This window comes from Stegodyphus dumicola, chromosome 4 (assembly GCF_044657685.1).
Source record: "Stegodyphus dumicola isolate Sdum_Otavi_A_Nest chromosome 4, ASM4465768v1".
Classification (NCBI taxonomy): Eukaryota; Metazoa; Arthropoda; class Arachnida; order Araneae; family Eresidae; genus Stegodyphus; species Stegodyphus dumicola.
The window spans coordinates 63,720,777-63,742,134 of record NC_140771.1 but is presented as its reverse complement, the minus strand read 5'-3'; the positions used below and the strand labels follow the sequence as shown (position 1 = coordinate 63,742,134).

The 21,358-nt window shown below is 32.5% G+C and overlaps 1 protein-coding gene across 3 annotated transcripts in view; it reads right to left on the bottom strand.

The window, feature by feature from the left end:
• Positions 1-1,515: 1,515 nt before the first annotated feature.
• l(1)G0004 (RNA-binding protein pno1) overlaps positions 1,516-21,358 on the bottom strand; it is a 57,321-nt gene continuing 37,478 nt past the window's right edge. For all 3 annotated transcript variants that reach the window (XM_085815023.1, XM_085815022.1, XM_085815024.1), the window contains 3 exons: positions 12,761-12,878; positions 12,553-12,623; positions 1,516-1,625 (listed from right to left, as the gene is read on the bottom strand). In XM_085815023.1, coding sequence (XP_085671149.1) covers positions 1,558-1,625; positions 12,553-12,623; positions 12,761-12,878 — 257 coding nt within the window. In that variant the 3' untranslated portion in view covers positions 1,516-1,557. The remainder of the gene's footprint in view (positions 1,626-12,552; positions 12,624-12,760; positions 12,879-21,358) is intronic.

The window sequence follows — 21,358 nt, the reverse complement described above, 5'->3', positions numbered from 1 at the left end:
TCACTTTGTTTACCATAGCGACACTCTGGCATTGGTTTACTTAACAGTATTATATTTCGTTCATATTATAACTCAGAATGCACAAAATTTATATTATTTAAAGAATTATCTAATCGTTGCCACATGTTCTATTCAAATACTATAATAAAGATAGAACTATGTATAAAAGAAATTAAGCAAACAAAACAAAAAAGAAACAGTTTTCCACAGACGATTGAGTATTTCTCCTTCAATTAATTCAGTTTTCACTTCGCGACAAGGCAAAAATACATAAAAACTCAAAATATCTGTATTAAAAATTACGAAGTAAATCTTAAACGCTTATTTCCCCGGAAAAATTCCAGGAAGGATTAAGCATGATTTAAATAATAAATGAAGGCGTTATCTTTGTTGTTGCAAAGCTAAGTTTCTCTAGATTGGCAACAAATTGGCTACTCAGCTGTTTCAAATGTAAACAAGAGCAATGGCCGCCATCAAATTAGGCTTAGTGGCACTTTAAAAATTTTAAAATTGTTGATAATTCTAAAAATATTGCATACAGATTTACTAAAGGCATAAAACCCTTTTATTAAATTTTAAATTATTCCATACAGATTTACTAAAGGCATAAAACCCTTTTATTAATTTGCATACAGATTTACTAAAGGCATAAAACCCTTTTATTAAATTTCCCTTAACCGGAAGATAAAAACAACATGATTCAATCATTTTTAAAGCAAAAAATGTACAGTTTACAAACATATAAGAGTAAAGAAAGATCACTGAGCCGGGTAACAGAGTGGATATATTTATAAATATATTTATATACGTTTGGCGTGGCCGATTGAAACTAAAATATGTGCACATCTACGTTATATTACATCAATAGTCTTATATACAAAATTTCAACATTCTGAGGCTACTCGTTTTTGAGTTATGCGAGATATGTACGTACGCACGTATGTACATACGTTCGTACGGACGGCACGAAAAATTCTCTTCAGAATTCATTTTAAAGCAGTTTTTTAGGAGGAAAAGAATCTTACAGATATCACGCAAAAACATCATTAAATTGCTTTCAAAAGCAGTCAAAGTGGATATTTTCATTGAAATATGCTGCCTGAAGCTTTTCGTGGTTACAATACTTTCTTTTTACTTCGTACAAGGAAGTAAAAATTCTGAAAGTGCTGCTTAATTTTGAACCCATTATTATTAAATTCCACATAAAAAATGGTTAAGATTAGAAAATATATAAATTTTTGTTCAAAAATAGAAAACATTATGCTTTGCATTAGATGATTACTGATTTCTAAACAATGAATATTTTCACTAATTTAAAAATATTAAATCTAAATTTTTAAATAAGAATCATTACTTCTTGGTAAGTTCAAAAATAAATTAACATATAAAAACTTACTTAAAATAATACATGATAATTTGAAAATAGCTATGCAGATAATTATTTTAACATTTTGTTATTTGACCGTCAGGTTTTTATGAAAGTAAAGGAAAATGTAAAAAGTTTGAAAGTAAACATGAACAGCAATAACTTTTTATTATTTCTATATTTTTTTTACATTATATAGATTCAGCTAGGCGACCTGAAAGCTGTCTTATGGTGCCATAGATTTTTGAAGGTGGGCTTCCTATAAAGAGAAATAATATGATGTCATTTCTATAACACAAGACAACCATGGTAATTTACTAATGATTTTTAATTGCAAAATTTTTTTAAAATCTTCCAACTGCCTTGTAATTAAAACAATACAAATATTAGAGATTTTATGTTTTCTGATACAGAGGTAAAAACAGAAAAAGTACAAAGTTATTAAAAAAAAAACTATACATTCAGAAAAAAAGCAATAATTAGCTTAAACTACTACAGTACAAAGTCCGAGATCCGAGACTTCAGCGATTCCATATTTGGGATTTTTCCCTATATTAGATCACCAGTTTAAATCTAGTCATATGGCATATACAAATTATAAAATTAAAAATATGAAATAATGATTTAAGATCTAAAGCACATCAAAATTTACCAATAAATAAATAAATAAAAAGCTATGTTTACTTTATTAAACATTGCTTTCAATGCAAGTTGTTTAAATTGCTTTGCTTTTTGTGCTAATACTTTTTCTTTAATTCTATAGACAGATATAATTTCTTGTTCAGTTAATAAGTTCGATTGTTCAAGTCACGTGATTGCTGTGTTGAGAATTTCGACTAACTCGTTAATCAAAATTTTTTTCATTTTGAATAATCTCTCTGTCACTTTTGTCACTAATGGTACTGGAATTCTCTGGATCTAGAAACCATACTACAGATTTCACCATCTGTTAATTGATTGATGTTGAGGTATTGTCATTGCAATAAAAAACCTCTGTTGACTCTTCTTCCCTACTGCCGCCCGGTGCGGCCATGCCAATTCTGGCACCGGTTCTGGCTTTACACAAATAACAAATCAGCTATTCTTAATTCAAACAGTACAAAATGTAATCTTTTGGCCTATGAATATCATTAAAAAAATCTATTTTTAACATATAGAAAGAAATTTTTGATAAATCTTTCCTCATCAATATTTATCACATTTATCTTAAATCTGTAACCTGCGCCAAGCGTAATGTCAATAGAAAAAGTTACCATACTCTTTTTATTCAATTACTAATATATAAAAAAATTGTTTAGGCATCGCTGCATGAGTCATTACTCAAGTTGTTATGTATTGATAAACATGTAGTCATGAAAGCAAAATATAATAAATGACTTGACAGGTTGGCATCAAGGATATAAAATATAAGTTGGCGTAAAATCAATGATGTTTCTATGTTGAATGTTTTGGTTTGAGATGTATGCCAAGCAAATATCCCGCTAGAGTCAAATTACTAATCATACAAGTTTATGCTAAAATGATTTTGTCTCAAGAATGAGGTATTTCATAGGTGCTGAAGTGAGATTAAGAATCAGGATTCTCCGCATGTTTTATTATGGGGGGATCAAATGCGCATGCGTAAACCATACCCCCCCAAATGGTTGGTGGTGGCTTTGAGATCCGGATTTTAAATCATTCTGGGTATTGGATGTCCGGATCTCGTACTTTGTACTGTATTTTATTTATTTTACTTTATTTTTTTTTAAATTTCGGTTGTAACGTGCACAGACTACTTTGTAATTTTTCAATTTGACTGTAGAAACTTTTATTTTCAGTTAGAGTTGTAAAAAATCTTGGGGCTACTGGGTGGCAGATTAATGAGAAAAACAAACAGCTTGCCAAATGAAAATGCAAAAGGATAATTTAAACAACATAAAATGTGAAAAATGTCAGAAGAGTGATAGAAAACTTCTACAATAAAAACAGCAACTACGATTAAATTGGTAGCTGAAAGAAAATATTATCATCTAAAAAATCATATTAGTACAAAACTTAAATTATTTTTAATAGTCATTTAAGGATTTTTAACAACACATTATATGTTATGAACAAACAACAAGAATTTGTCACTAAATATTAGAGCCCCACATTATATTTAAAGAAATAAAATAATGAAGAATCTGCATGAATGTATGTATGCGTCTCGTACTGCGAAAAAACAACAGGACCTAGAAACATCAAATTCTGAATAATGTAGCCCTCCACCTGAACACGGGCACTTAGAATCTTGAATTTTGAATTTCAAATTCATGACCTATTTCATACTTTGTAAAACATTAATCAATTTTTGATTAAGAAGTTTAGCAATTTCAAAGCAAGCAATGACAACACTATAAAGAAAATTTTTTTATCTCCAGCGCACGAGACTGTGTACCGGAATTCTAAAGCTTTGCTCATTTTAAAATTATTCTGCAATATTGCTGTTGAATTGCAGTTTATGGTTTAAGTGGAAAGAACATAATATTTAATAAATAAATATAACACAGAAAACATTAAAGAAACGCCCCTTTGGTAGTAAAATCTGAAAAAAAGTGTTCAGATTTTTTTTGTTTTAATTTCACATTGGCAAAGCATGAATATTTTTGTCATTTAAAATACTTCTGTAATTGGAAGCATATGACGATGACCAACGGCCGCACAAATAAAGGCCAGTTAAATACTTTTAAGATGGGCAATGCTGTGGTTATTCGCTTGATGTGGCTGGTTGCAGTAAAAAAGGAAGGTGCACAAACAGATGTTATAGCAGTCCCATATACAAAATTTCGAAGTTCTATGGCTAATCATTTTTGAGTTACTTGAGGTACATACAGGGGTTGGACAAAAATATGGAAATACCTTTAAAAAAACATGTTTCTTTGCTTAATATGGTGTAGGAAACCTGTTGGCATCCAAAACAGCTTGCAGTCTTCTCGGAATGGATAAATACAGTTCCTGTATGTTTGCCAAGGGAATATCATACCATTCTTCCTGCAAAACGGTGGCAAGTTCAGATAACGATGTTGGCGGTGGATAACGAGAACGCACTTTCCGTTCCAATGTAGACCACAAAGGTTCAATAATATTCAGGTCTGGTGACTGTGGTGGCCAGGGGAGATGGGACAACTCATCCTCGTGCTCAGAAAACCAGTCCTGGACAATGTGAGCTGTGTGAACAGGGGCTTTGTCGTCTTGGAAGACACCATCATCATCGGGGAAAAAAGTTTGTACCATGGGATGAACTTGATTGGCCAAAATGTTCACATAAGTCTTGGCAGTCATGAGCCCTGACACAGTTATCATGGGGCTATCAGAGAACGACGATATGGCTGCCCAAACCATAACAGAACCCCTGCCATGTTTCACTCTTGGCAACAAGCAGTCTGTATTATAGGCTTGAGATGGCGTTCTCCAGACGTAAACTCGGCCAGAAGTAGGAAACAATGTGAAAGAAGACTCGTCAGACCATATTACTCGCTTCCACTGCTCTATAGTCCAGGCTTTATGACTTAAACACCACCTTTTCCTGTTACGGGCATTAGCATCACTGATGAGTGGCTTCTCAATTGCAGCATGGCCAGCAATTCCCTGTTTATGAAGCTTCCTTATAATTGTTTTGGTACTCACAGGGTTCGGTAACACAACATTCATTTCAGCAGTAACTTTTGCAGCTGTGGTCTTCTTATTTTTCGTCACAATTGCCCTTAATGATCGTCTGTCACGATCACTCAGGACACACTTTCGTCCGCGCTGTGATTTAGCAGATGATGTTTTTCCGCTTTTCAAATATGCGGAATAAAACTTCGAAACAGTACCTCTTGAAACACTAAACACCTTGGCTACCTTGCTTACGGAAGCACCTACCATACGTGCTCCAACAATTTGCCAACGTTCGAAGTCTGTTAACTCTGACATAATGCAATGACAACCTCACATAACAGTACTCCGACAACAACTGAACTGTTTAGCACATTTACGAAGTTGTATAGGTGGCGTCAGTAGTCAAAAACACCAGCGCCACCTACATATTTCATTAATATCAATCTTTCTTTTCAAACATGCATTTCATAAGGTGTTTCCATATTTTTGTCCATCCACTGTATGTAGGTACGTACAAACTTAATGAAAAAATCCCTTCTGAATCCATTTTACAACCTGTTTTGGAAAAAGGAGTCCTTTTTTTTTCTTTTTGGCCGTACAGATGTCACTCTAAAAATTTGACGAAATGGGATCAGGAGTGGTTAAAATAGATATTTTTGTTGAAATATTGAACTCAAAATTTTTCACAATTACAATATTTTCCTCACTTTGTATGAGGAAGTAAAAGTAGTAAAATAACATGCAAAGAAAGTGAGTACTCAAAGTGAAATTGCAATAAAAACTCTTCATTCAAACAGTAAAACTAAGAAATTTCTGAAGAAATCAAAATCAGGAAAAAAATTATTTATATTACATTTATCACGAGTGTGTAGATTAGGCTATTGAATATGACAAGGTATACGAGTGTTTGCCTGACTGGACGGGTGATTTCGTATTTTCTAATAGACACTCGCTCATATTTACAATACAAGAGGAAATAATAATATATATTTTTAGTGGGATGCATTGTTTATATAGTTTATCAAAACTTAGGAATGTTTCGGTCTTTTGCAGAATTGTTGGCAATTTTTTAAAGAAAATAATGGCAATTTCAAACCGAAGAAAATTATTTATACAGGGTTCGTACACATTTCTGCACAAGGAAATAAAGTACTTTTAAGGACCATTAATGAAAAAAATTAAGGACCTATGAGCAAATGGGAACTGAATAAATACAAGTAAAAATATTATATCTATGCCTGAACGTGAGTAGGATGCATTATTATTAAACATGACTCAATTAACATAATTATTAATATGATTGAGAATAAAATTAATTTTATGAAATTAACCAAGAAGCATTAAATATTTTACACTCACAATAACTGGACATATTTGAAGGAAGGATAAGTGACATTTTAGTTATGTTTTACTAACAGTTAGCTTTTTGTTTTTTAATGTCTCATTTTGTCACATACTTGTTCAGTCTAGAGGTTTAGTAAATAATAAGTAGATTTTATGTCAAGCAGCATAGGTTAAAATGAGCATTAAAATCATAATCAGCATGATTTATAACAAAAGACTGGCTGTTGTCACCGCTCCTGCTTACCTATAGAGAGACATGCTGATCAGAACAAACCTGAAAGGCCTGATGTAGGCACAGTTAGCAAGTTTTGAAAGTTAGTTGATCTCTGTCTGATGCTGTTAGTGTCGTAGCTTCATGTAGAGTTCCAGGGGTTGTAATTCGGTTAATATACTTTAAGGTTCTATTAAGCCACTAAAGCATTAGAGGTGATAAGTTGTTTTGCATTAAGTCTCACTAGATGCAAAGAATAAGTTTCACATGAATTTTTATATTTTTGTGTTTTACTTTGTGACCACGGTAAAGGTTTAACACGTTGAGCCTGACATCGAATTTGCTGTCCTTTCCGTTCAGCCGGCGGCAATATTGCGATCAAGCAGTGCAATACTGCCGACTTAAATTATTCATAAATTATACAAAAAGGAAGGAGACGCACATAAAATCCGAAAGTATTGTTCAAAATGTTATGATGACAATTCAAAACTATTTGGATACAAGATAGCCAAAAATGTTACCAAAATAGTTGTTTCGTATTGTAATATGTGTAAAGCTAAGCCATATTTTTGTTTAGAATGTTTCAATAAATTTCATTAAAACTGCATTTGACCACATTTCATTGAGACTATACTTATTTTTTAACTTTAATACTGTCGGTCCCGCAGACTGATGCCAGAAATGAAAATTCTAGTGCCAGTTCCCAGGGACTGATGTCGGGCTCAGCGTGTTAATGAAAGGCAAAAACTTGCTTTAATATAGAGAGATAATTTTTAAGAGAATGCATTTAGTTATAATTAAATTAGGTATTAGATAACTTTAGTAATTATGGATTTACATAGCCACTATTAAATTTATTTTTTAATAATATTTCTTAAAAAACCCTATTAATATCACGATCTCGTAAAATTTCACAGTTTAAAATAACATGCAATTTATGACATTGATTTTTAAACAATATAAGGATAATTACACATTAAAAACTACACAACATAAAACTCAACAAAATAATTATGCGTCTTTTTAATTTGAAGGCCTGCCCACACATTTTGACTAATTTTTATTGATTTCCTTCTCCTTAAGCATGTTTTCTAACAATTAGAAATTTGTCTCAATATGCAAAACAATGTTCTCATTAGTTTCTGCATGTTTTATCTCCTAAATTTCTGCCAATCTCTCCACAAGTAAACCTATGAGGGTTTACTTGATCTGGTAAAAGTTAAATAGTACGACCTCCCCCAACAGACGTGAAACAAATTATCACTATGTCTGAAAGTAATTATGAATCATATAATAAATTTAAATAAAGGTTTAAATAAGCTTCTTATTCAAAAAGAACTTGGAACATATAGGCCTGTTCTTATGCTAGCAAAATCAATTACAGTTTGTGGTGATATAATTAAACAAGTCAAATTCAAACTAAAAATATGGACTAATGGTTAAAGACTATACAATTTAATTTCAGTTTAATCTGGTTCAGTAACTCTATTGTCATAATAAACTCAAATGTCAGCAGCAGTAATGGAAAAACTAATTACAAATTATCAGAGCTGATAGAACTAATGCAGGGAGCAAGTGAAGGTCAGAAACACACTCATCTCACACTCCAAAAACCTCAGTTTAAAAACTATCTGATTTGCATTCTGGTGAGGAAATAGAAATGGGAAATTATAGTAAAGGCTGAAACTGTAAACAACTGGGTAATTTACATAATAATAACTGTACATATCTTTGAAGAATAATTTTCTTTCTCTTTACATATTTAGTTTCTTTTTTCAACACGTTTCCTTTTCACTTAAAAGTTTTTGGGATTTAATTAGACTTCTGTTATTCTAAAAGACTAAATGCATTTAGAATGTATTGAAAAAGCTGCTAATTTTATTTCTTTGGTGATATGAACATTCAGAAGAAATATGAAATACATATGGTAAAGTCTGGTCACAGAGCTGGTGTGGCATAATTTTTAGAATTTAGGGACACACAGAGGAACAAAATCTAGAAATGGGAAAACTTTTAGAATTTAGAGCAGGTATTGGAATCTAAAAAGGCACCAGGCAGCAGAATTTAGGATCTACAGAGACTGCGTCAGGTGACAAATTGCCTAGCGCCAGCCCTGTGTATGATGCATTAAGACATATTAGATGAATCTTTTGAATTGCCAGTTTTCAATTTTTTTATTAATAAAAAATTCATTTTTATAATGCCTGTCCATATGATAAGATTAAAAGCATTTTTGATATTTCCCATGCTTGTGTCTAGTGAAAAGTAGAGAAAATAAAGAGAAGATAAAAATGTTAAGAAAGTGATTCTAATATCATAAGTAAAACATCCAACTGTTATGTTTTCATTGTTCTTCCAGATGTTCTTCAAAAAGTAAGAAATTGTGTGTTACTACCACGGAGACATTTTTCAGGAATCTGTTAGAATCGTGGGTCTATAAATTTGCCTTAAAATCTTTCTAAACTTTCCAAGTTTCAATGTCTAAAACCCTAAAGAAAAATTACCCCTACCAATTCTGTAACAGCAAAAAGCCAGAAATGTTTTTAAAAAAATTGGAGGAAAAAGTGTGAAATTAATTTTATAGAGAAAACTGATACATTTCTGAGAATTCTGATCATTCTGAGAAATGGGAAAAATTCTTACCATGAAAAATTAAAAAGACATTTTTAATTAATTACACAGCTATTTTACTTTTGCTAAAAACTGTTTGGTATACTGTGCTTTATTGCATTATTCCTTGCATATTTTTCAGATTCAAAAACTTGTATAAAATGTGGCCAAAATGGAACTTTATAATATGACAGTGAAAAATAAAAATGCTTTATTTTAATGTCATTTCTTAAATATAATCCCAATATATTACCATTTTTAATGAAATTTATCAATGTTAGAATGTTCTAAAAAAATCATCAAAAAATTCCCAGATCTCGGAATTAAAAATTTTCTATAGAAACCGATCTTAAAATCGCCAAAATGTTGATAATCACCAAATTTAGAACCGTTTAATAAAAGAATTCCCATCCCCAAAAGTGGAAAGTTGTTTGAGAGCACTTCATTACAAATAATGAAATACTTTTGAAATGCTTATGTTTCATTTCTTGCTCAGAAACTCGAGTATCCCACCGTTATTTATATTACAAATAAGAATAAATTATAACTCATGAACCCATTCAAAAAATAGCCATAATTGTCAGTGAATCGCCAAAAATATTCCTGCAAAATGCTGATTCACACTCAAAATGGCAGTCGTAAAAACAGACAGAAATTTCGGATGATTAAAATTAAGGACCTTCTGCCGATTTTGGCCAAAATTTAAGGACCAAAAATCGATTCCAAAAAACTTAAGGACTTTTAAGGACCGTAGAAACCCTGTTATATCAGATGATGCATGTTATTAGATACACTGCAAACAAACAAACAAAAAAAAAAAAAAAAAAAAAGGAGGGGGGGAATGGACAGCTCTATATCTCCCAGGGGTGGAATCTGCACCTAGGCAGTCTCGGTCATAGGGGTATACAAATTATGAACCTAGTGGTTCTGAGGCTCCGTAAAGGTCACTTAAAGGCTGGCCCGAGGTCTGACATGTGTTAGGGCAGATAGGAGTAACCCGGGGATGCTGGGTTATGTCCCACTGCGATGGGCAGGTAGCAAATCTTAGTCAACGACTGGTGTCGCAAAAGTGATGCGTCCTTCTCTCCAAGGTGCAGGTTCTAAGTGCCTGGTCCTAAGAGGTGAGGGGATCTCAGACGGCGGTTTAGTCTCACAGAATGAGAAATGCCTAAATCTTGTATCTTCCCTTCTACAATGCCGATTGATGAAATTTAAATTGCGTTTTCCACATCTCGAAAGCACGACTTAGGATATATATTAGATTTATATATAGCATTGTTTTAACATAGATATTTTGACACAAAATAAGACTTCTTTTGAAATAACACACCAATTTTTTTCCATATTTTGATTTTATGAGTCAAATTATGCCTAGATATTAAATTTTGTAATTTTTGGTGAGAAATTTATGGAGAAATTAAAAAAAATTACCTTGGTGCATTTTTTTTCAGTTTGTGCCAAGAATAATTCACTTGACGAACTTCTTAATTTATAGCAACCTATTTTCCATTTCTTTTTTTCATTGTACACGTGAGGGGAAAAAGTAATCTTTCATACTTTCAAGTGTGTCTAAACGGCATTCGGCGTTATTATCACTAATAACAAATATGCCAATATGTAAATTCACCTATATCTTAAGAAATTTTGAATAAAAATCTCTATTTTTTTGCAGTTATGTTTAGAAATACACCTATATTATGATGGTAAAAATTTTATAGGTTATAATTCAAAATTTTTTCAAAAAATTTATAAAAAATACACATTTTAAAAATAAATCATAAAAATTGGGTGAATTGTATTTGGAATGAACCTGAACTTCGAAATGTGAAAAGAAGAATCAAATAAGCTTAATAAAAAAAGAGATATTAATAAAAATATATCAAATTCAATTAACATGGAAGAACTAATATTTTTAGAGCTAATTTTTTAAAAACTAATCATGCGATTTTTACGAAACTTGGCACATTATTTCAGAAAAAGTCTGATTTTGTGTGAAAATTCCTTATTAGTATAATATATATAAATCTAATTAGCTATATATAAATCTAATACATATCCCAAGTCGTACTTTCGAGACATGAAAAATGCAAGTTGAACTTTATCAATCAGCCCAGTAGAACAAGATATAGAACTGTCTCCCCTCTTTTTTTGAGCAGTGTACATGTTTTCATTTTAATTCCATATCTATCCCGGAAAACAATTTATAAAACTACTTACAAATAGGTTTTTGTTTCGTCTTCATTTTGCATATCTCTCACATGTAATTAAAAATTACAATTATGATCCATAAGTTGTCAGCTACCTCATTAGTCAATTATTTTCAATGAAGTATTGAAAGAATTGGAAGGGCATGAGACAACATCTTTGAGATAGGCTAGTTTTTATGCAGTATGCTTTTAAAATATATAGAAATAACAAAGTAAGCATTGTCGAAAATGTTTTACGCAAAATACAATTATCCATTTAAGAAGGAACTTTAAAAGCAATTTAAATTTTGTATATTACTGTTGTTTCTTTTAAAATTCTGAGAATTTTAATGTTCTAACTTTCTCAATTAATAAGATTTAAAAAAAAAATAGAAAAGTGTCAATTAAAAAGTAAAATATAAATTAATAATTCAAATTTTGAAAAATGAAATGTAACTTCAAAAATCAGTTCAACAGTGTCATTCATTATTAGCGCAACATAGTGATAATGAAATTTAAAGCGAATAATATTTTCATCTGTACAGGTAAAGTGATAAAATAAAATACATATATTAAGTATAACATTTCAATGCAATTCATAGTTCAGAGAATAATATACAGAATATATCCTCAGAGATTCATAAGGCATTGAAAAGATATCATTTAAAAATTTTAAACCTCTTTGTTCATTAATGGAAGGGAGGAAGCTGTGGATCTCACAAGATGAGATGAGGGTGTATCCACTCAGAGAAGATAATCCCTCATCCTTTAATTTTCTGATATAACCCCACTGTGATCTTAATGGAACCCCACTGATAAGTGTGAACAAATAAGCCATTAAGCACCTCTTTTCATTTGTGACTCATTCTGGGGGGCTGGAAAAATACAGTGCAACGAATGTATCTCGAGGTCATGGTCCAGCCCACATTTTCCGCTGACGAGAGTCTGCCATTACTAAAGGATGGAGACACATTTCCAGTGGATGAGTCTTTCTCAGGGCATACAGTAAACTGGTTAAGTTAAACTATATTATATCACTCTTTCTTTCTGAACATTTTTAAACCTCTCTATTTATACATATACATATATATATACCTATAATTCTAACAGAGAGAGGGGGATTAAAAATTAGTATTTTGCCATGAAACTACTACCAAAGCCAAAAAATTATAACATTATATACACTCAGCATTGAATATAGAGATAAAAAAATATACCTAAGATAAGGTTGCTTAATATTGTCCTTGCAACTCGAATATTTTGATATGAGCCCAAAATATGGATTTTGCTATAAAGAAATAATAAAAGCATATTTGTATAAAAAATTTCGGCACATAGGATAAGCATACATTTAACCATTAACTCCATTTTAAACACTCATTTGTTTTAAATTAAGTATATATTTAAAAGATTTTGCGTACATACCTATCTGCAACTACAATTCTTGTCTTGGTAACATTTTCAATTGAGTATTTGGTTCTCCCATCTTTCCCGACAAGTCTTCCAATGGCTCTTGACAGATGATCTCCATGTAACGTTTTTACTGAAATTAAATAAAATTAATAAACACAAAATTCCAAGTATATATACACTAGGAGATGCACAACCTGTGGTCGGCAGGCCAAGACCTCTTCAATATTTTGTTGTGATTTGACATATCGGTCGTCTCTAAAAGGGGTCGGTAGCTGAAAAAATTTCATCACCTCCCTTTTCATTACTTGTTCCTCTCAAAGCGAGATTTGGCGCTGAGCAAAGGTCCCAGCATCAACCAAAGCAAGTTCTCAGATTAGAAGTGCTTTGCGTTGTTGCACTTTTGGCTTCTTGACTATACATTGTTTTATAACTTGTGTGTTTATTTTTCTTTTGAAGTTCGTTAAGAAGTTTCTTATTTTGAATATTTCAATCTTTTTCAATATTATTTTGAATGAGGAAACAATGTAGAATTTTTGTGATTTTTGTTCCAAGTGGTTTTGATGGTTACTTGCCATGATGAACGGATTGAAAATGAAAAGAAAGGACATGCTTGATATGTAATTTTATGATTAGTGTTAATATTAAGCGACACTACAACACAAAACATTCAACATTTTCAAAGCTTGGGAGAGAGGATTGAAATCGTAAAATCGAATCTCTTTGCCATTCTATCGTTGCACGAAGGAATCTTCATGATTAGATAACTGTGCTGAAGTTACGAGAGCAATCCCAAAAAAAAGGTCTCCTATATTTTTAGATAAACAAAGAACCGTTTATTTTCTATAATTGCTACATCACTTTAAAGATTGAAGAATGCTTTATTTTTCAACATAATCGCCATTTCGGTCGATGCATTTTTGTAGACGCTGTGGCAGTTTTACAATGCCCATGTCATACCAGCTTGCCGCCATGCCCTTCAGGAAGTGTTGAGGAGCTTCAGGAGCATCCAGATGATCCTCCGATCTTTACGCATTTTACGAACTCAACTCGTCGGCAATTGACGGCCTCCCGCTCCTTTCTTCGTCATGAATTTCAGTACGACTGGCTGTAAACTCTCTACACCACTTGCGAACGCTTTTGACATCCATGCACGACTGTCCATACACTTCCGTCAATAGGCGGTGAATTTCAACCGGTTTAACGCCTTTTGCATTCAAAATCGAATAACTGCGCGCACTTCGCACTTGGCGGTAACGTTTATCGGGAGCTCCATTTCGAATGGCTGTCAAGCCAAGACTGAGCATCCGAGCGAAGCGCCTGCATGCTTATGTGGTAGCGGAGAAGGCACCACTCACAACAGTGTTGCCAACAACCGTATTAAAACTTTCTCTACGTCCTCCAAAAATAGGAGACCTTTTTTTGGGGATTGCCCTCGTAGTTTAGGAATCACAACCTCAATTGCTAAAAGTGGCCGCCCATTTACTGATGGCAATTTTGCAAAGGAGTGTATATTGTTGCCGTCTGAGAAAATATGCCCTGAAACTATAAAGAAATATAAAATGTGAGTCTTAGCAGAATAACAATTCAAAGAAGAATTGAAAAATCTACCTGATGATGTTAATGAACAATTACAGATTGCTGCTGCCAAATTTAAGTACTTTTCACTAGCAACTGATGAGTCAACAGACATTACTTAAAACAGCTCAGCTACTTTTGTTTGTTAGAGGAATTTCTGAAAATTTTGAAGTAACTGAAGAACTTGTTGGAATGAGTTCAATGAAGGGACAAACAATGAAGAGCTTATGTTTTATCCTACATTTTAAATTTATATACTGCACATAATTTTGATACTAACAAACTTGTTACTATCACTACTGATGGAGCTCCAGCCACAATTGGAATTCAAAATGGCATGGTGAGTCTACTGAGAAATCATGTGGATGATCGAGGCAAATAATTTGTTTGGGTATCACTGTATCATACACCTAGAACAGCTGTGTGCAAAAGAATTAGGATTTGACAGCCTAATAAAGGTAGTGAGCAACACAATCAATTTTATTTGCTCACATGGTTTAAACCACATGCAATTGCATAGGTGCACTACAATTTTCAAACATAGCCTTACTACCTGTAAAAATGCTTATGTTGTGTGATCGGTGCTTCACTCTGTTCCTCGCTGCTGTCGGTGAAGCACAAACTCCTCTCTCTTCTGCCTCGTGATGTCTGCATAGCTGCACTACAACTTTCATGCCTTTTGCTAACACGGACTTACTACCTGTAAAAATGCTTATGTTTTGTGACATGCATCTGATGTTATTAGTGAACGTGTGTTGAAGTATATATCCTTTCTTGCATTAATAAAAATGGTAATATCACCGAGCCAAGATATCATCATTTTACCTGCAGCAGCGACATATGCCACCAAATATGGCATCCATAAATGGTGACCCGTCAAGTTAGCCGAACAAGTGCCTCTTGGAAACGCATTGCAACATGAATTTCTGTGCTTATAATGCGATCGCCTGCTAAGGAAAGCTAATATCGAAATCCATCATTATTTTATTGATATCGTCAAAGCAGTGTAAAAAATAACTGTGTCTCCTAAAAAAATATGCTTGTGAATGTGTCTCACGCAAAATGCTAATGTGCTTAAAAGTGATATACAGTACAAAGTCAGAAATCCGGACTCATCGGGACTTCAGTGATTCAAGATTTGAGATTTTTCCAGATAACAGATCATCAGTTTAGTATGATGGCATGTAGAAATTATAAAATTAAAAATATGAAATGATGATTTATGAAATAATGAAGTATTTATGATCTAAAGCAGTGGTTCTTAACCGGGGGTGCAGGAGAAACCCCTACCTAACCATAAAAATTATTAAATATAATTTATTAAATTTTTTATAATAAAATATTTGAAATTTGCAATAGTGTCCCCAATACTGAAGCTCATAAAAATTGGTAGCACCTAGCTCACTTATCAGCAAAAGACACAAGAAAGAGCCGGTGCTGATGGGCGTATACACTACGCTACAAACGAACGCGAACAGGCAGCTAGGTGACGGAGAAAAGAAAAAAACTTTGTGGGAATACAAGCGGAGAACGTTATCCCAGCTTGTGCATGTGCTGAGTTCAATATATTCTACTCCAATGGAATCTATGGATTCACAGATTTGTATCTACTGCATCTGTGTTAGGTTGAGTCACTATTGTGTCTGCGACATGTGTATTGTGTATGCTGACTTCTCCAGAAACCTTTTGAGACTAATACATTCTTAATTGCCTGATCAAGCCGAATAGGATTCAGTGATATTACAAACGTAAGAACATTATATATATTATAGTAGATTATTTCTAAATAATTAAATCGATTATAGTGAACCCCACTATGTCAAAAAAACGACAATGGAACGATAAGTATGTCAGTTATGGATTTACCTGCACAATCGAAAAAGATGGCATGCAACGACAGCAATGCATCTTGATCTCAGTGAAGATATTTTAATGCAAGTAATTGAAGACATAAAAATCAGTCCACTAAAAATAAGCATGCAACTGGATGAATCAACTGATGTTGATAATTGTAGCCAGCTTTTGGTATTGTCAGGTATGTGAAGGAAAAAGAGGTGATAGAAGAATTTCTATTTTGTGAGCCACTGGAGGTGAATACGAGAGGAACTGATGTTTTCAATCGCATCAAAGATTTTTTTACTAAATATCAATTACCAATGAATGTGATTGGCTCAATATGCACTGATGGAGCCCCAGCAATGTTAGGCAAAAATTCAGGATTTTTTTCACACATGAAAAGAGAATTACCGGAAGTTATAAATAACGCATTGCATGTGCATCCTCATGCACTTGCGTCGAAAGCATTGCCAGAAAGTTTAAAACAACATCTAACTACAGCAGTAAATGTAGTAAAATACATCCAAGGGCAAGCACTTAATCATCACATTTTTCGTGCACTTTGCGAAGAAATCAGTGTCGATCATACTGTGCTCCTGTATCACACCGAAATACGATGGTTATCTAAGGGTCGCATGCTTAACAGTTTTTGAATTGCGTGAGGAAATTATTCAATTACTGACTAGTAAAAACTGTTATTTAGTAAAAGATTTTGAGAGTAATGATGAAATGCTGAGGCTGGCCTACTTAGCAGACATATTTAGAATTTAAATGAATTGAATCTATCAATGCAAGGATTTGGTATAAATATAATAATATCTAGTGAAAAATTATCTTCATTTATCGCAAAATTAGAAATTTGGATACGTCGAGTAGAAAAGAGAAATTTTGCAAACTTTCCTTTGCTTGATTCTGTTATTGTGAAAAATGAAAAGAATACAATTATACCCGATATTGTAATACATTTGAGATGATTGAGCGAATCATTCAATGGATATTTTTCTACCGGAAATATTACCAAAACTCAGAGATGGATACAGGATCCATTTCTATTTGACTTAAATTTGATGGATGATAGTGATCTGAAAAAAGAACAACTTATTAAAATGCGAGCAAGTGGACATGTTCAAATGGAATTCGAACAATTAGAATTGCAATAATTCTGGTGTTCACAGTTACAATGTCATCCAGAGTTGGCGTTCCTATAAAAATAGAAAATAAATATGATTGTTCTTATAGATTTTCTACGTTAGTATCAGATAGTAAAATCTCTGATTTATGGAAACTTGATACTCTTGGAATATTAGATCCTTCAGAAAGTCACACTAAAAGAGAATTAGAAAAACAAACAATGACACATTTTCTTTCTAATGTGAAAAGAGATGAAGAAGGAAAGTTTCAGGTTTGTTTACCTTGGATTGAAAATCATTCCCCACTTCCAAACTATCGGGAAATAGCAGAAAAGAGATTAAAGAGCATAGTGAAGAATTTAAAAGATGGGGGATTTTTAGAAGATTATGATGCAATTTTTAAATCTTGGGAAGATGAGAAAATAATAGAGTTTGTTCCTGAGGAAGAAGTTAATAACCCCTCTCATTTTATCCCCCCCCCCCCCGTGCTGTTATTTGAAAGAATTTCACCATGACAAAAATAAGACCGGTTTTCGAGGGATTTGTAAGAACTAAATTATCACCTTCCATAAATGACTGTTTGGAAAAGGGTCCAAATTTGATTGACACTGTTCCAGCTATAATAAACAGATTTTGACTTACGACATTTAAAACCATTTGTTGATTCATCTGGTCTTTTAAGAGTAAAAAGTATTTATGAGACAAGACTTTGAAAATTTTAGAACACCCGTAATCCTATCTCCTGAACATCCAGTGGTCTCTAAACTGATTATGGAAAAACATAAACAACAAATGAATTGTGGAACTCAGAATTTAATGCCAATGCTATGTGAAAATTTCTGGATTTTGAAAAGTCGTAAAACTATTCGTAAAGTGTTGAAAATCTGTACTAAATGTAGAAGATTTGATTCGAGGCCAACCACGGTACAATCCACACCTTTGCCAAAAGACCGTGTTAAAGATTCTTCTGTGTTTGAAGTGACAGGTATCGACTTAGCTGGCCATTTGTTTTTAAAAAATGGGTCGAAAACGAGGATCGTTTTATTTACATGTGTCGTATACAGGGCAATTCATCTTGAATTTTAACGTCTTTGTCAACAGATAACTTTTTATTGGCTTTCCGGCGTTTTATAGCTCACCGAGGAAGACCTGAAATTGTATACACTGATAACAGTAGTAATTTTGTTGGTACAAATTCAGATTTGTCAACAGATAACTTTTTATTGGCTTTCCGGCGTTTTATAGCTCACCAAGGAAGACCTGAAATTGTATACACTGATAACAGTAGTAATTTTGTTGGTACAAATTCGCTCTTAAAAATGATTGACTGGGATAAAATTATCAAGAATCATATTGTCAACTGAATTAAATGGAAATTTATCCCACCAGCTTCTCCCTGGTGGGGTGGATTTGGGGGAAAGAATTATTGGCCTGATGAAAAACATTCTCAGAAAAGTTTTAGGTAATGCCTCACTGAAATATGAAGAACCCTCTACAATTCTCTGTGATTGCGAAAATATCTTAAATTGCAGACAACTTATATTTCCGAGGACTTGGAACTGGAACTCTTGACCCCTGCAATGTTTTTGCATGATCTAAAAGAAAGTGGTGTTCCAGATCTAGACATTATTGATGCCAAATACTTACAAAAAAGGTATGCATACCAGATGAAGGTCCGAGAAGATCTAAGAAAACAGTTCAAAACTGAATACTTAAGACAACTGAAAAACCATATTTTAAAAACAGAGAAATATGTTAAACTATCGGTTGGAGACATTGTGTTAATAGAAACACCTGAGAAAAGAATCAAGTGGCCTCTAGGAAAAATTATAACACTCATCCCAGGAAATGATAGTATAGTTCGTTTAGTAAAATTATGCACCAAAAGTGGCGAAGTCCTTCGACCCATACAATGAATTTATCTGTTCGAATTCCATTTAGAAACAAATAATATAGGAGATAGTTTGAGAAAGAAGCATTCTGATCAAAAAATTTGTGATAAGCCTGCAACTTCTATTGGATCTACAGATTTTCACAACCACCCACTGACAAAGATCAGTCAGATGAACTCAATCAGAATCCTCGGAAAACAACTAGATGTGGACGAGTGATTCAATAAACCCCTGAACGATTAGACCTCATAAACTTTCAACCAGATTGTGGCTGAATTTCAACTTCGTAAAACTCATCGGAGGAAGTGTGTCGCGAACAACGCAAGCTCTGCTCTTGGGGGAACGGATCGAGCCTCCAGACCGATGAGAATCGAAAAAGAAAGTTTGTTTTTTGAGAACTGGCAATGATGAGTGTATGCTTTTTAGAATAATAACGCTTAATAGTTAGAAGTGTTTTTGATGTAATGATTTAGATATTGTTCCTGTTTTGTGTGAAATGTCAAAAATAAAGTAATTCGTGCAAAATAGTGTTAATTTTAGATGAGTTTTGAAAGCAAATCGGATAGTCTACCAAAGCGGTGGACCAAAATCGAAAAACGCTGATAATGAATGTAAGCAAAATCGAAGAACGCTGATAATGAATGTAAGCAACCTTTCTTCATTTGTTTATCCAGAATTTTGAATGATCTGTTTTTTACTGAAATGATGCTATGGATTAGAAATAATACATGCACAAGCAAAAAATATGTGCATTAAATTTTGTGATAGTATGTCATCATACTGCTAGAATTAGTTTTAGGATTATGCCATAGAAAATTGCCTTAAATCTGAAGTATTATTAACTAATTATAAATAAATTTAGAGGAAAGAAACAGTATTAAAAGATATGCATAACATTAAAATAAAGTTAATTACTTAAAAATTGAATTAGAATAATCAACGATTTTTGGGCGAACATAGTTATATTAAATGGTTCGCCTAGATGACTGATTACTATTTTTTATTTTACTTCAAATGACAAATAAGGCATTTATTTAAAAAAAAAAAGTTTAAAAGATTTTAGGGTAAAATACTAGTATACGCTACAGCCTTGGCACAGTTTTGAAAATTGTCGCCAACACCGAAATGACCAGTTTACTGTTCCTCATAATGGCGCCAAATCCTGTGTACTAGGATTAAATGAATTTTGTCTTATACGAAAATGTGAAGGTATTTTCGTTAGTTCAACATGCACTGCACATGCGAGTATCTCGATTCTCGAGGTTAGTGGACCTCACTTGGACTTTCTAAAAGACAATCTGATAGGAGCTGCTAATATTGGCTCTAAGCCTGCTGCTTCAATGATGCTCACGCAAAGCAAGAACGTGATTGCTTCCAACGTCGGCACAAAACTTGCTTTTTGGAGGATCGCCATTTGAAATTCCCTGACTTTTCTCCAACATTTTTGGGTCAATTTTCGAATTCCCTGACTTTTTCCAGTTTTCCCCAGTAGCATAAGGACCAAAAATTGTTTCCAAAATCCCTAAGGCCTTTTAAGTATTTTTAAAGATTGTATGAGCCCTGTTAAAAATATACAGAAATAAGAAGCAAGATTTTAAAGAAATTATTATATTATTAAATGAAACTTAAAACTAAATTTAAAAAGATTTAATTATGCAACCAAGTCAAAAAATGATTTGAATAAATTTATCTTATGACTGAAAATTTTTTCATTTTATGTGTTAAAATTATTAAAAACAGGCATAATCTTGTAATTATAAAATTAAACATTTTAGTTTTTAGTAAATATGTATTTATTAAGTTATTAATCCAGGATAATTAAATTTCATTTAGTTATGGAACTTGCATAAAAGCAATACAGTTTTAAGATTAATCAAAATTAGTTATATCCCCGACATATAAAATTCTGTCTTCATATGCTCATTATAAGCTTTAAAATTTCAAAATATAGAAACTGTTAAAATCTAGTCTATATTCTACAAAATTACCTTTTCTGCATTAATATTTATTGATTTGATATGCTTTAATGTACATAAATCAATTAAATAAACCCATTTTTATTGCTTACATCATGTATTAACAAAAATAATTTCAGATATCTGTATAAACTAACAATTTTTATTACAAGTGAGACATTATGTGATTAAATTATAGCACTTTGTGTTTTTAACCATGCG